The 13,940-nt window shown below is 50.6% G+C and overlaps 1 protein-coding gene across 3 annotated transcripts in view; it reads left to right on the top strand.

Annotated features, from left to right (window-relative positions):
* Window positions 1–13,940, top strand: part of ROR2 (receptor tyrosine kinase like orphan receptor 2) — a 185,018-nt gene that overhangs the window by 126,459 nt on the left and 44,619 nt on the right. For all 3 annotated transcript variants that reach the window (XR_012037879.1, XM_072841008.1, XM_072841017.1), the window contains exon 2: window positions 13,230–13,307. Coding sequence is in view for 2 of the 3 variants with exons in the window: in XM_072841008.1 (XP_072697109.1) it covers window positions 13,230–13,307 (78 nt within the window). In the remaining variant the exon portion in view is untranslated. The remainder of the gene's footprint in view (window positions 1–13,229; window positions 13,308–13,940) is intronic.

Below are 13,940 nucleotides of genomic sequence, written 5' to 3' on the forward strand. Positions count from 1 at the left end.
TTTAAATCCCTTTTGCCAGTCTCTTTTTTGATTTGCCCTTCTAACCCACTTGCCTTTAATTAATTAATGACAGGTTTTACTTCTACTTGCTACTTGTTTTCTATGTGTTGCTTCTTTTTTGTTCCTCTGTTCCTTGATTCTAGCCTTTTCTGTGTTAAATAGTTCCTAGTGTGATTTAAAAATTTCTTTATTTTGTCTCTCCTATATAGAATTTTTAAAAATAATTTTCTTAGTGGTTGCATGAAAATTACTTACTGTCTTACTTTTTAAAAAGTCTAGTTCAGGTTAATACTAACTTAATATCAATAGTAAATACTTTGCTTCAATATGTTGCTATTCCTTCTCCTTATCTCTAAACTATTAGTGCCATACAAATTATGTCTTCATATGTTTTAAGTCTATCAATACAATTTTATAATCACAGTTTTATGTAGTAGTCTTGTAAGGTAAATTTAAGAAAAGAGCTACTGACAAAAATATGTTTATATTATATTTCATTACTGGCACTGTTTTATTTCTTTGTGTGAATTAGGATTCTTCCCATTGTCCTTTCATTTTAACTCAACTCCCTTTACTATTTCTTACAGAGCAGGCTGCTAGTTACAGATTTTCCTCATTTTTGTTCATCGGGAAGTGGCCTAACTTACTTATTTTTGAAAAAGAGTTTAGCTGGATATAGCATTCTTGGTTGACAGTCTTTGTCTTCCCCCAACAATTTTAATATATCATCCCCCCTGGGTTTCTGATGAAAAGCCAGCTCTTAATCTTATTGAAGATCCCTCATACTTGATGAGTCACTTCTCTTGCTGCTTTTAAGATTCTGCTTTTTTTTTTTTCAAGTTTGTTTATCTTATATCTAGTTGTAGATATCTTAGAGGTTGTCCTACTTGGAGTTTGTTGATTTTCTTAAGTGTGTAAATTAATACTTCTTATGAAGTTTGGTTAAGTTTTTGGTCATTATTTCTTTAAATATATTTTTTTCTCTTTCTGGACTCCTATGTGTTGATGCTCTTGGTCCTATCCCACAGGTCTCTTAGGGTCTGTTATTTTTCTTTATTCTTTTTATTTATTTTTTCTCTTTGGGGTAGATAATCTCTATTCCAGTAAAGGTATTAAACTGTCTTCCAGTTCACTAATTCTTTCCTCTGCCAGCTCAAATCTGCTATTGAGCCCACCTGGTAAATTTCAGCTCTTGTTCTTTCAACTGTAGAATTTCTATATGATTCTTTTAATTTCCATCACTTAATTGTTATTTCCTAGTTGGTGAAAAAAACTTGTTATAATTTTCTTTGATTCTTTAGGTGTGGTTTTCTTTAGTTTTTTGAACATATTTATAATAATTTCAGTCCCCTCAGGGACATTTTCTGTTGGGTGTTTCTTCCTGTGTATGTGGCCTATATTTTCTGTTTTTATTTTTTGCTTGTCTTTGTAATTCTTTGTTAAAAACTGGACATTTTAGGTAATATTTTAGCAACTCTAGGAGCAAACCCCTCTACCCATCAAAGTTTGTTTTTGCTGCTGTGGTTTTATTTTTGTTTTTCATTTTGGTTTTTGGTGGTGTTTTTCTTGCTACTATTTGTTTGTTTTGAGGCTTTCCTTTACTAATTCTGCGGGTTCTCTGTTTCCTGTGATGGGTGACCACTGAGTTGTCTGCCATTCTTTTCAAATTATTTTTCTTTTCTTTTTAAACTGCTTTATTGAGGTATGATTGGCATTCAGAAAACATTCCAGATTTGACTTACACAACTTGATAAATTCGGAGGTAAGTACATGCTCATGAGACCATCACCATAGTCTGTGCTATAAACATACCCATCCCCTTCAAAAGTTTCCTTCTCCCAACTTTATTTATTACTATCGTTATTGTTATTATTTTGTTTGTGTGATAAGAACTCTTAACATAAGGTCCTTTACATTTTCAAGCTTGGATTCCTAAGGGTCACATCTCCATCAGTAATGCTATGTGGTTAGCCAGTCACTGGTCAGGAGATTTTCTCAGGTACCTCGTGGTATGTCTTGAACCTTTTGCCAAGGGGATCCTATGAGCAGGCATCCATCAAACTTCAGCCTTTACTGCCTGTTCCTGATGGCACCAGCAACAGGGGGCCATGTCTTCTCCTTCCAGGTCTTCCTTGGGCATGTGCATGTCTTTCCATGTGTGCATAGCATTGTTGATCCTAGAAATACGTCAGACCTTCTGAAGTGCCCTGGAGCCCTCTGGTTCTGTATTTCCTTTTAAATTCCAGGCTGTGCACACATTTACTGCCACTGTAGTCAGCACAAAGAAGACCATCGTTGGCATATTGTTGTGGGCAGTTTGTTGTTGTTTGGAAATGCCCCAGAGGTGGCCACCCCCTGCCACCTCCCCACGACCCCCAGCACAGCTGAGCCAGAGATGGAGCCTCCCCCAGGTGCTGCAAGTCCAGACAATGCAGTCACTGTGTGATGGCACTCTCGACAGAGCTTTAGGGCATCGGCTCTCCGACCATTGCAGTGCACAGCAAACTGGTACAGCCCACCATCTCTCTGAGGTTCATTCCTTTCTCCCAGATGGATGGATGTTTTCAGTTCATTCTGCGGCTTTCGTGAATTCTCTGAGTTCTGAGATGCTTGGTTTCGGTTGTGTTGCCCAGGTTTTTGTTTTTTGTTTTTTGTTTTTTGAAGCAGAGTGGCTTCATCTGGATCCTCAGGCCACCATTGTGCCAGCCAGATGTCCGTGGGGGCCTGGTGCCTCTCACTTAGCAGAACGCACCTCCGCTGCACCTGCCGAGGGAGGGGGGTGGTGACAGCAACTGGCTCTTCCTGTGGGGGAGCAGCGCATGGTACAGCCTTAATGTTGTCACCATTTCTTACTCATTTGCAGTTGTGAAATTGTACATACACATTTAGAAGGACATGTTGTGAGACAGTGGCGTGTGGGGCCTGGGAGGGCCTGGGGATTTTGGAGGACTGTCTGGGCTGAGGATAGATGAGCAGGGAAGTGCTCAGCAGCGGTTTGGAGGAGCAGGGGCCCGTCCTGCATGAACCTGAGAATGACCCCATTATCTGCCTCTGAGAAGAGGAAATGCACAAAGAGGCGCTGCCACAGGTGCCCTGAGCCCACCTGCAGCAGCCCGAGCCCCACCCTTCGCACTGTCAGCTGAAACACAGGGATGCCAGAGCATGAGCCAGGTGGTCCCACACACTTGTTTATCCTCACATGGTCGTGTCTGGGTTCGAGGGCCTGCATTGACTGTCACCCTGCCGTCCTGGAGCAGATGTGCTGCCCTGGAGAGAAATGCAGCAAGGGACAGGGCAGGTGGTACGTGGGCTGAGACGTTTCCAGAGAGAGTGTCCAGGGAGTTAATGCTGGAGCAGAGAAAGCGAGGGGTGATGGGGAGGGAGGCCTGGGGGGGCAGTTTTCCAGGCAAGGGACAGAATAGATGCAAACCCCAGAGGGAGAAGGGGCTGGATTTGTTTCTGAGGGTGTGAAGGGTAGAGGAGCTGAGGCGAGTTCAGGAGGGTGCATGTGTGCATGGATGCATGGAGGGGGAACCTCTAGCACCTCTGAGGAGGTGGAAGGTGCTAGAAGGTGTTGAGCACAGAAGCCTTCATTCGTTCACCGGATGAAGAGCTCCTGCTCCTGCCCAGCTGCTGGGGATAGAGCAAGCAGCAGAAAGAGGAAGAAGAGGGAGGCGTTGTTTCTTGGAAATTTTAAGGGGAAAAGGAAGACAGGAAAGAGGGTAGACAGCAGGATCATGTGCATTATGTGCAGAGAAGTGTTTGGCTTGTGGAATGAGGTCAGGGTGGGCCTTGCATTACAGGAGAGATTCTGCTAGAACCGTGGAAAGCTCTGTGTAGGTGTGATAACGCAGAGATACAAGTGTGTAAATTCCCGTATCACTGGGCCACACCAGCAATCTCTCAGAAACCTTTGTCCTAAGAAAAGGAAAAGAAAGGAGGACCTAGGTGGCTCAGTCAGATAAGCATCTGCCTTCGGCTCAGGTCATGATCTCGGGGTCCTGGGATTGAGTGCCAGGTTGGGCTCCCTGCTCAACGGGGAGTCTGCTTCTCCCTCTCCCTCTGCCCCTCCCCCTGCTCGTGCTCTCCTTCTCTCTCCCTCTCAAATGAATAAATAAAATCTTAAATTAAAAAAGAAAAAGAAAAAGAAACCTTCTCCTACTCCGTCTTGGCCATCACCCCCACAGGTAATGCTGACCCTCATTGCCACAGATGCCTCTGCCCCATGTTGAACTTGGTGTGAGGGGATCATACAATCCAGGCTTCTTTGTCAAAATCCACCTCTCCTGTCACAGTGAAGCCCATTTTAGAGGTCCAGTGTGACCGGTACAGGGAGGTGGGCCCATGCATGGAGGCCTGTCCAGAGGCTGTCGAGTGACCCTGCTGGGCCCAAGCGTGAGCAGCGAGGGGCTGAGTGCATCAGACTCTGATGCAGACACCGAAGATAGAGCCAATGACATTTCTTGATGGGTTGGATGCAGAAGGTGGTTGAAAAGGGAGTCAGGACCACCAGGGTGTGTGGCTTTTGCCTGTGAAAGGGCAGCGTGATAATTGAGGAAGTGGGGGTTGCTCCAGGGAAGCAGTCTGTGCTGGGAGGCTGGGTTCAAGTTTGGACAAGTCGAACGTGACGTGTGTGTCGGATGCGAGCCTGTCCTCGGGCCTCTGCTGCTGGCTTTTGGACGAGTGGTTGGACCCGTAAAGGAGCCTGTTGGGGGCCCTGTGCACTGTGTTCATTTGCAGCCAGGCCCTCAACGGGATAGAGGTAGAGGGAAGGGGGGAGCTTTGCAGGCCCAGCCCCCAACGCTGCAGCATCAGAGGACTGAGGAGGAGACGCTCACACGGAACAGGTGGACGCAAGATGTGGCACTCGTGTGAAGGGCTCATGAGAAGGATGTGCCTAAAGCGGGGTGCCCGTCAGTGCTGACCAGCGCCGCTCCTGTGAATGGTCAGGCCTGCCTGCTGCTCAGCGCTGGTGTACGTGAGCCTGTGAGGCAGGGACCCGAGGGATGTGGGCTCAGGTGTCACTGCTGCCGCTGGCAACTGCAGGCGCACGGAGCTTGGAGGACAGCGCTGTCTGTTGGAGGACAGCCACGGGACGTCTTCCTACAGGAAGGAGGGTGTCCAAGGGAGGGAGCCAGGGTGCTGGGACCATTAGTGGGCAGCGGGCAGTCCCCTCTGTACTTGGTCCAGACCCCGACTTAAGCAGTGTCACCAAGGCCTGGCCCCGTCCACCGGCACCACACACTTGCCGAACCTGCTTTCATATCAGCATCACCTCTAAAGCAGCCGTGAAGACAAGTAACACTGCCTGTTACGGGTTGAGTTGTGCTCCCCCCAATATAGACACCTTGGAGTCCCTGCCCCAGCATCTCAAAGTGTGGCCTTGCCCAGACATAACATCATTAGAAGTGATTAAGTTTAGACGAGCTCATTAAGGTGGGCCTGAGTCCAGTGGGCCTGGTGTCCCTATAAGAAGAGACAAGGGCCCAGACATGCGAGGACAGCCCAGGAGGGCACAGGGAGAGGGGCCTGGAGAGAAAACAACCCTGCTCAACCTGCATCTCCAGATTCTGGCCTCCAGGATGTAGCCACCCAGGCTGTGGCACTGCATCACTGGCAAACTCCTACAGAAAAAAAAAAGTCACTGTTGCCACCTCAGCGTGAGTGGACGTGTACCTCTGTTGGTTGGTTGTTTCCATGAACATGAGAGCATCACTGCTGACGAACGTCATGCTTGCAAAACAGCAAATGGACGGTGTCTCGGAGACGAGCCGGCCAGAATGCTGCAGACCCCTGACCTGTTACCTCGGGTCACCTTCCCACCAGCCCAGGGGTCTCCCAGCAGCAGGTGGGGCCTGGGCCCCTAAGCCCCTCCCTTGGGCACCTAGAAGGTGGCTTCCAATGTCACCACAGGACAGTACCCTACTCAGTTCTTTTCCCTATCAGGATCATTCTGTTCTTTTCTTTTTCTAAAAGATTTTATCTATTTATTCATGAGAGACACAGAGAGAGGCAGAGACACAGGCAGAGCGAGAAGCAGGCTCCCTGCAGGGAGCCCGATGTGGGACTCGATCCCAGGACCCCAGGGTCACAACCTGAGCCAAAGGGAGATGCTCAACCACTGAGCCACCTGGACGTCCCAGGATTGTTTAAAAAAGAAAAGAAAAGAAAAGAAAAGGTATCTTTTTCTCCTTCTCTACCTTTAAACCTAGGGATTCGAGGTAAAAAGCTTGTGTGCAGGGGAACAGCCAGTATTTGAGAGTCTCCCATGAAACCAGATGGGGTCAGAGGGTGCACGCGGCATTTCTGTGAGTTGCTCTTTTTCTGCTGGGTTTGCCAAGGTGACAGGCGGGCACGGCCGGGGAAGGGGGCCCCGAGCTGGTCTCGCCGTGCAGGGGTGCCTGGCGGGGGTGGGGAGGTCTCCCTTCTCCGCAGCATCTGGGGGTCGGGGCGCCGGCCTTCCGGCTCTGCCCGGGGGCCCTAGGTGTTGGGGAAGAGGGAAGGTGGATGAAAGACCCTGATTCAGCCTCCCGGGCGGCCTCTCCCCCTCCTCAGCCCCAGACTCCCTGAGTACTGACAGTGGGGCCTTTGTTGGGGACCCCGGGGGCTGTCAGAGACGCCGGGTGGAAAAAGCTCTCACCTCCGGCGGTGCCGGGGGTGGGGTGGGATGGGGAGCCGCGTCTACACTGGGACTCACTTGGGGCTTTGATGCTCTTTGCCATAGAGGTGGAATCCAAGCCAGAGTTCACACTGGTGAGGGACCCTGGCGACTGCCGTTCAGGCTGCCGGACTCTACTCTGTTCCCAGAGCAGGGTCAGGCCGGGCCCTTGCAGGAGGAGTGGCACCGGCCTTCGCTCCGCCCCACGTTAGCAAGAGGGAAAATGCGAGATCACAGGCTGTTAAGACAACCAGCGCTGAGCCAGCGGCGCTCACCCCGACTGCTCTGTGGTTTTCGAGCTGGCGGTTCACCCGGGGTCACCAGGGCGCTCCCAGTGACCTTACGGGGTCTCTTTACTATCGACACACCTCGTCTGGCCCAGCGCCCCGATGAATGGACGCCCCTTCGGGGCTTTGTACGGTGCCCGTTCCCAGGTATTCGTTTCTTGTCTTCCATTCTCCCGTCGCGGGCATCACGAGCGGTTTCGACTGCGCGTGTCGCCCAGCTCAGCGGTGGCTCAGGGACGCGTGGCCAGCGTTTCCCACGGCAAGCGGATGGGCTGAGTTTTCATTGTAAAACTCCAAGGCTCCCGGCTCGCTTCGCCGTCACCCCCTCCAGGCTGGGGGCTTTTTCTGGGCGCTGGCTGCTGTTCTTTCTCATATCTTGCAAATTATACCTTTTCCCGGGGATGACCAAATCCAGGAATGCCAAGCCTTGGTGAATAAAGTGCCCCTCACTAATTAAAAAAGGAGCCTGCTTTGAAGTTGTCCAGATATGCCAGAGACTACACCTAATTAAATCACAACAAGTGTACTGATTCAGATCAACAGGTAGAGATTAGTGGATGAAAAGTATGAATAACAAAACATTTTAAGAGACACGAATCAAAACAAAAAGGCCCCATGGACTCTAAATCCAAGGGCGTGGGTTGAACTTCATTAGGAAATTCTTGCCTAATAGTGTCTCTGCCTCTAATGAGAGACTGAGTATTTTAATAGTACAGAAAGAGCCTGGAAACCAGAATGGGCCCACTCGCCACTTTACAGACAGAAATTTCTCTCACTGGCCCCACACGTCAGGATGTCGTGTTGGAGGCCCACGTCGGGAGCAGGTCCAGAGAAGATTTTTGTGTGACTGCTGCACGGTTTGTGATTACTCCGCATTTCCCCACACTGGGGGCAGGGCGTACCTGTCCAGCAGGCCGCCCCCCACCCTGTGAAACCCTGGCAACTCAGCAAGCATCATCCAACATCGGCGGTGAACCCTTTCTCTGGGTCACTTTGCAGACGCCAGCTGCTCCAGCTCTGAACTTGTAGGACCCCTGATAAGTGATGCAAAGGATACACCCTGAGTTCCTGGTTCAGAGCTGCTATCGCCGTGCCTGACAATTAAGGCAGGATTCAACTCAAAACCCCACATTCTCCAGGGTGACCTCATGTCTGAGCATTCACTGGCCTGCTGTTGAGCCTTTGAACAATGCAGACGAAATCCAGTGAGTCTGTGGTGTTGCACTCCTGTGGTTAGCATTCTGGCCTGGCTTTGGGGCTGTATCTGGTGATCAAGAATGTAGGGTGTTTGGAGATGGGATCTTCCCTACAGCTCTTCTTTACCTGTAGAAGATATTATATTTTGACGGGTTAGTCTAAATTTTTGCTCACGGGCTTGAACCATGGGATGGGATGTGTGATTGTTTCCCAGTACGCTTACTGTGTAGGATAGTTTCGGATTTAGAGAGAGTTGTGATGGTTGTAGCGAGTTCCCGTGTACGGCTCGCCTGTCTCCCCCCAGTATTAAACCTTACACGAGTCTGCTACGTTCGTCACAGTGCCTCATCTGGCTCATTATTCACAACCAAAATCCACGCGGTTCCTATTTCCTTAGACTTTACCTAATGTATTTTTTTTTCTGTTCCAGAATCCCATGTGGGTTGTTACCACACTGTATTTAGTCTTTGCTTCTGGGCATTGAAGTGTAATTTTGACATGGGTCAAACCGTACATGTAACGTGTCATTGTATTAAAGCAGCCACTTTTAAATTTGTTTCGCATTACATGTTCTCTTTTCTTTAAACATCAAGAAAACAAATAAGGAGCTAATAAATCATGCCTACTTGATTGATGCCAGCGACGGTTTGAGGTTTCCAGTGGCTTTGCACTCTCTCGCTGTATGGGCTTTTAGAGAGACAATCACTCCTATCCAGTGCATCATAAATGGACACATGGCCTTCATAGCACACCTTGTAGCATTTTGCCAAAACGAAGGACACGCCATTTGCTCCAAAGAGGTGCTCTAATTCAGAGGGAGATGATGAAAGTCCAAGGCATTAGGGCAAGTGGGGCTCCTCCCTTAGGTGGTTCTCCGTTCAGGTCTCCTCGTCTGTCGGGGGGCCAGCGGGGGTGAAGGCAGCAGCACCAGGTAACCCGAGTGGGCCTTTGTGTGAGGAGGTGCTGGGCAGGCCATTGGGGAGATGTCGCAGAGTCACACCACCTGGGACAGTCACCAGCCAGCCGGGATCGCCTGGGCAATGCATGGGGTTAGGTAGTGGATTCAGCCAGCACCACTGACGGGCAGGAGAACCCACTAGACAGGGAGCCTCAGGTGACGCCAGTTCCAGTGCTGGTGCTGCTGGACCCACACTCAGTCCCCTGTGTCCAGAGCCCTAGAGCCCCACCTTCCCTGCAGCATCACGTGAACATGCGCTGGTCTCCTGGCAGGTGCACGTCAGTCCCCAAGCATCCCACCTTCCCAGCGGCTCCTCCGGTCCCATCCTGTATCACCTCCGATCTCGATCTCGAGTGCACCTCCACATCCTGTTCCCCTTGGGGAGCCAGATCTCCTGTCCACTCTGGGTGCTCTGATGTGCCAAGGAGGCAGGGAATGGTCTCTTTTGCTGGTCACCTGCCCCAGCTTCATCCAGCCTCTTCCTTCCTTCCTTCTCTCCTTGCTGCCTAACATTTAAAAAATCAAATTATAAAATTGTTCTTTGTTCAAAATGCCACATACTGTATGACTTCATTTATGTAAAATATCCAGAACAGATAAATCCCCAGAGAGAGAGAGAGAGAGCATGCAGACTAGTAGATATGGGGTCTGGGAGAGGTGAGAGTGGGAACGACTGCTGATGGTAACAAGGTCTCTTTTGGGAGTGTTGAAAGATTCTGGGATTAGATCGTGGAGACGGTTGTACGACCTTGTCAACGTACCCAGACACACTGGATTGTAGACTTGCAAATGGCGAGTTTTATGGGATGTGAATTATGGCAATTATTTGATGCTTTTTAATTGGAGAGATGTTGAAAAATAAAATAAAGGAAGAAATTTTAAATGACTTTTAAAATTCCAGATATATAATAGTGACATTTTGATGTGCGTGTGCACGTGTGTGTGTGTGAGAGAGTTTTTGTGGTTGTTTTGTTGGTTTTGGCTTGTGTTTGTCTTATTTTTTTTCCTTTGGGGTGTTTTGGACCCTTTCGGGGGAGCCAGGAGAGAGCCTGTTGGAATCTGCTGAGACGCTGTCACATGTCATCGGTCCCCAAGTTCATATTTGCACTTGTTACGTTTCACTTAGACATTTAAGACACTCTGTGTGTGACAGGAGTGAGAACAGCCATTTTGTGTGTGACTATGCTCTGTGGGAGAACGACAGTTTTTAATATCAGACCATCAATGGGGTCCTTATTTCTCAGTTAGGAAGCCACAACAGGGCCCAGTTGTGTTGAAACGTAAGGCGACAGCTCAAAGGACCACGACAATTGGCCAATTCTGCGTTTATTCACATATATGGCTTGTCTTGGCGGGGTGTCTTGTATCAGTCTTGTGGGCTGCTTGAAACTCTGCCCAGGTTTCCAGACATGTAGATGACACCCTTTTGCTCACATACCCAAACTAAATTATTACCAAACCACACTAATGTGTTTAGGGCAAAGCTTGAGATTTAAAGAAACAAAAAGTCAAATCCAGCTTATATGTCGACCAGCACAACCTTTTCAGACAGAATCATAGCATCTCTAAGGTCAATAGCGACTTGGTGGGTCTGGGGGGGTGGTGACGTCTGCTCAGGAGTCAGCAGAACAGGGACGCCTGGGTGGCTCAGTGGTTGAGCGTCTGCCTTCGGCTCAGGGCGGGATCCCGGGGTCCTGAGATCGAGTCCTGCATCAGGCTTTCTGCTCGGTGGGGAATCTGCTTCTCCCTCTGCCTCTGCTGCTCCCCTTGCTTGTGTTCTCTCTCTCTCTCTTTTTCTCAAATAAATAAATAAATATTTTTTAAAAAAGTCACCAGAAATGTTGGGATCACCTCTGGCTCCTTCCACACAGGGAGCGTGCTTGTCTCCACTGCGCCTCGGGTGGAACATGTTTGCCTCAGAACCAAGAGTTGCCTTGGAAGAGCTGGGAATCTATTCCACAGTGGAATTGGGCTAATAGTGCTTATTTTTCTTCAGGGTGTATATTTATTTGACCGTTTCACACCATTTGTCAATTTCTAAGCAGTTAATAACTTTTATGCCTCCTTCAGATGTGTGTATATAGCACGAGTGTGTTGGATTTCCTGTGGTCTCCCTGCATTTACACAGTGCTGAGTGATGGTATGTGTGACGTGCCAATTTACAGTTTCAAACTCAACTGAACTTTAATTCTCGAGCACAGATGCGTCGACTGCCTCACGGGTGTAGTTCATGCCAGTCTCCGCCCCGGATTGGGTCTAGGTTGTAATGCCGGGACCACCAGCCGTCACCGGGATGCACCCCACATGTCCTACAGCTGTTCACAGTCCCCTGGGCAAGCTCATGATTCCTGAGGTTACGCTATGACCACTGCAGGGGACGTGTTACCATTGGGGGCGTCATCTCAGAGGAGAAGGGTGGTACTTCCACGTGGTTGATCGTGGGGGGACATTTCACCAAAGCTGGCATGGAGTGAGGCATCTGCCGGCTGGCCCGGTTTGGACTGGACACAATAGGAAGAGGAGCGTGAGAAGCCCGGGCAGAAACAGCCTCTCACTGGCCTCGTGGGCGCCGGGGCTGGACTCCCAAGGGCGCAGGTTGTGTGTCACTGGGCTCGTCCTGCAATTTAGGAGCTGGCGGGATGGGCAGGATCAGCTTAGAGACGTCTTGCTGGTGCCCTTACCTGCCCTCTGGCCAGTGTTCATGTAGCTGAACAGTCTGAAGACTCTTGTGCGCCTGGTTCTGTCTGCAAACCGCTTGTACCACTTGTACCCCACTTTCAGAGCTCAGCGGCCTGGGGCCAGGCCTCATCTTGAGAGCGGCCTGATGGGTCTGGGTGCTTTGTTCACTCCTGAGTCTCGTTTAAGAGAGGCGGGGGGGAGGGGGGCGTTGATAATTGAATTATCTTCTGTAGGATTCTTTAAAAACGGAGGCGAATGCCCATCCCCTAGAGGTTGCCATCTGAACCACGTCTAAGTGTGTGATGTGGTGGCATTCACAGCATTCGCACTGTTGTGCACCTGCTGCCACCACCTACGGCCAGAACTTTCTCATCTCCCTCATGTGCAACCATCCCCATGGAACACTAGCTCCCGGGCCCCCTGCCTGCAGCCCCGGTGCCCACCATCTGCTTTCTGCCCATGAATTTGATGACCCCGGGGACCTCATCCACCATTTATGTGTCTTTCTGTGTCAGGCTGTTTCCATCAGCGTCACGTTCTCCAGGTTCCTCTGTGTGTAGCTGGGCAGGATTTCCTCCTTCCTGAGCCACACGATGTTCAGTGTGTGTCCCCCACTCTTCGGTCGGCTTTAATGCCATGAACCCAGTCCCTCCAGACCTGTTGTCAGGGCCGCCCCTGATGTCACTTCATCTCCCCCACCCACCCCTGCCCCCGACCTACCAGGGGAACCCAGTCATGGCCAGGCTACCAGGTGACAGGGGTCACACTGGGACAGGGAGCAGGGTGTCCCTTGCCCCTGCCCTTCCTTCCCCCAGGATCTGGGGGCCTGTGTCTTTTGAGTGGCATTTCTGGCCGAGCAGGCCAGATCTGCTCTTGTGCTTGGCGTGGGTGAGTCTGGAGCTGGCTGCTCCTGCCGACACCACCTCCCTCTGAGGGGCGGGCTGCTGGTGCCATAGCATGAGACACTTCTGTCCTCACAGCTGTGCGTGGATCGGTTCTTGGCTGCTGACCCAGGAGCCGGGAGGGGAATGAGCTGCCTATGACGCACTCCAGTTCTGAATTCACTCAGAATTACCAGGGGCCGCATGTGGAGGGCAACCTGCAGACTCTGGCCATTTGTTTTATTTACTTTGTTGACCGGTGTTGTTGAATTTCTCTCCTGCCCTGCACGGCGCTCAGGGCCTCGGTCACACGCTGGCCTCATCTATGCGTACTGTGTAGCACCTGCATTCTGCTGCCCTTGGGACAGACATTAAGAAGCACAGCTGCTGTTAAACCAAATCTGATGCTATAAGAGCCCTCTCTGCAAGTCACTACAATGTCTCATCCCTCTAGGTTTTCTATAAACAGTGGGCAGTTTTGCTGGAATACTGTTGTCTTTGCATGAGAAGCAAAGTAAAGACCTTGCAGTACAATCTCATTAATGGACATGCTGTGCTCTTTTCCTCAGGGGAAGTGGAGGTTCCTGACGCGAATGACCCTTTGGGACAACTGGATGGACAGGATGGCCCTATTCCAACTCTGAAAGGTAAAGTGTGAGTTGCTCTTGGGAGCAGGTGTTGGAAAGTGTTCCCGGAGTTGCAGGCAGAGAGGCACATGGTTGGCTGGCTGTCTCAGGGCTCGGCTGCTGGGGCGGGTGGCAGGGTGCCCGGGGCCCAGCACCCCCCTGCTGGTAAGTGTGATGGCATGACGTGCCTGCATCTGGGGCTATGAGGGCATCAAGGGCTGGCGTGTGCCAGTTGGAAGGTGGTAGGTGACAGGTGACCAGGCAGGGGTGGACAGATGGCTGCTGGAGGGAGGCTGGGGTCTTGTGGGGAGCTGGACTCCTGGCTTGGCCACTGTCACCTGCTGCCAGGTGCTGGTCCTCTGGGGTCACTGTGTCTATGGAGTCGTCCAGAGGTAAGGGGCTGCAGACCGAAAGGCTGCCATAGCCCATGGTCCAGATGGGGTGGGGGTGTTGTGGTTACCAGGGGGGCAGGTGACTCCCCTAGGAGCAGGTCTCCTGAAAAGCTTCAGCGTTTCCCACAGGTCACCGTCCGGGTCACTGCTCACCTGGCACACTGTAGGCATCTCGGGTTGGTCGAGTCGATAGGGCGGGTTTCCTCAGATGCAGCCCGGTTTCTTAATTAAGGAGGCTTGCAAGTGGCGCCCTCTCGCTGTC

This window comes from Canis lupus, chromosome 1 (assembly GCF_048164855.1).
Source record: "Canis lupus baileyi chromosome 1, mCanLup2.hap1, whole genome shotgun sequence".
Classification (NCBI taxonomy): Eukaryota; Metazoa; Chordata; class Mammalia; order Carnivora; family Canidae; genus Canis; species Canis lupus.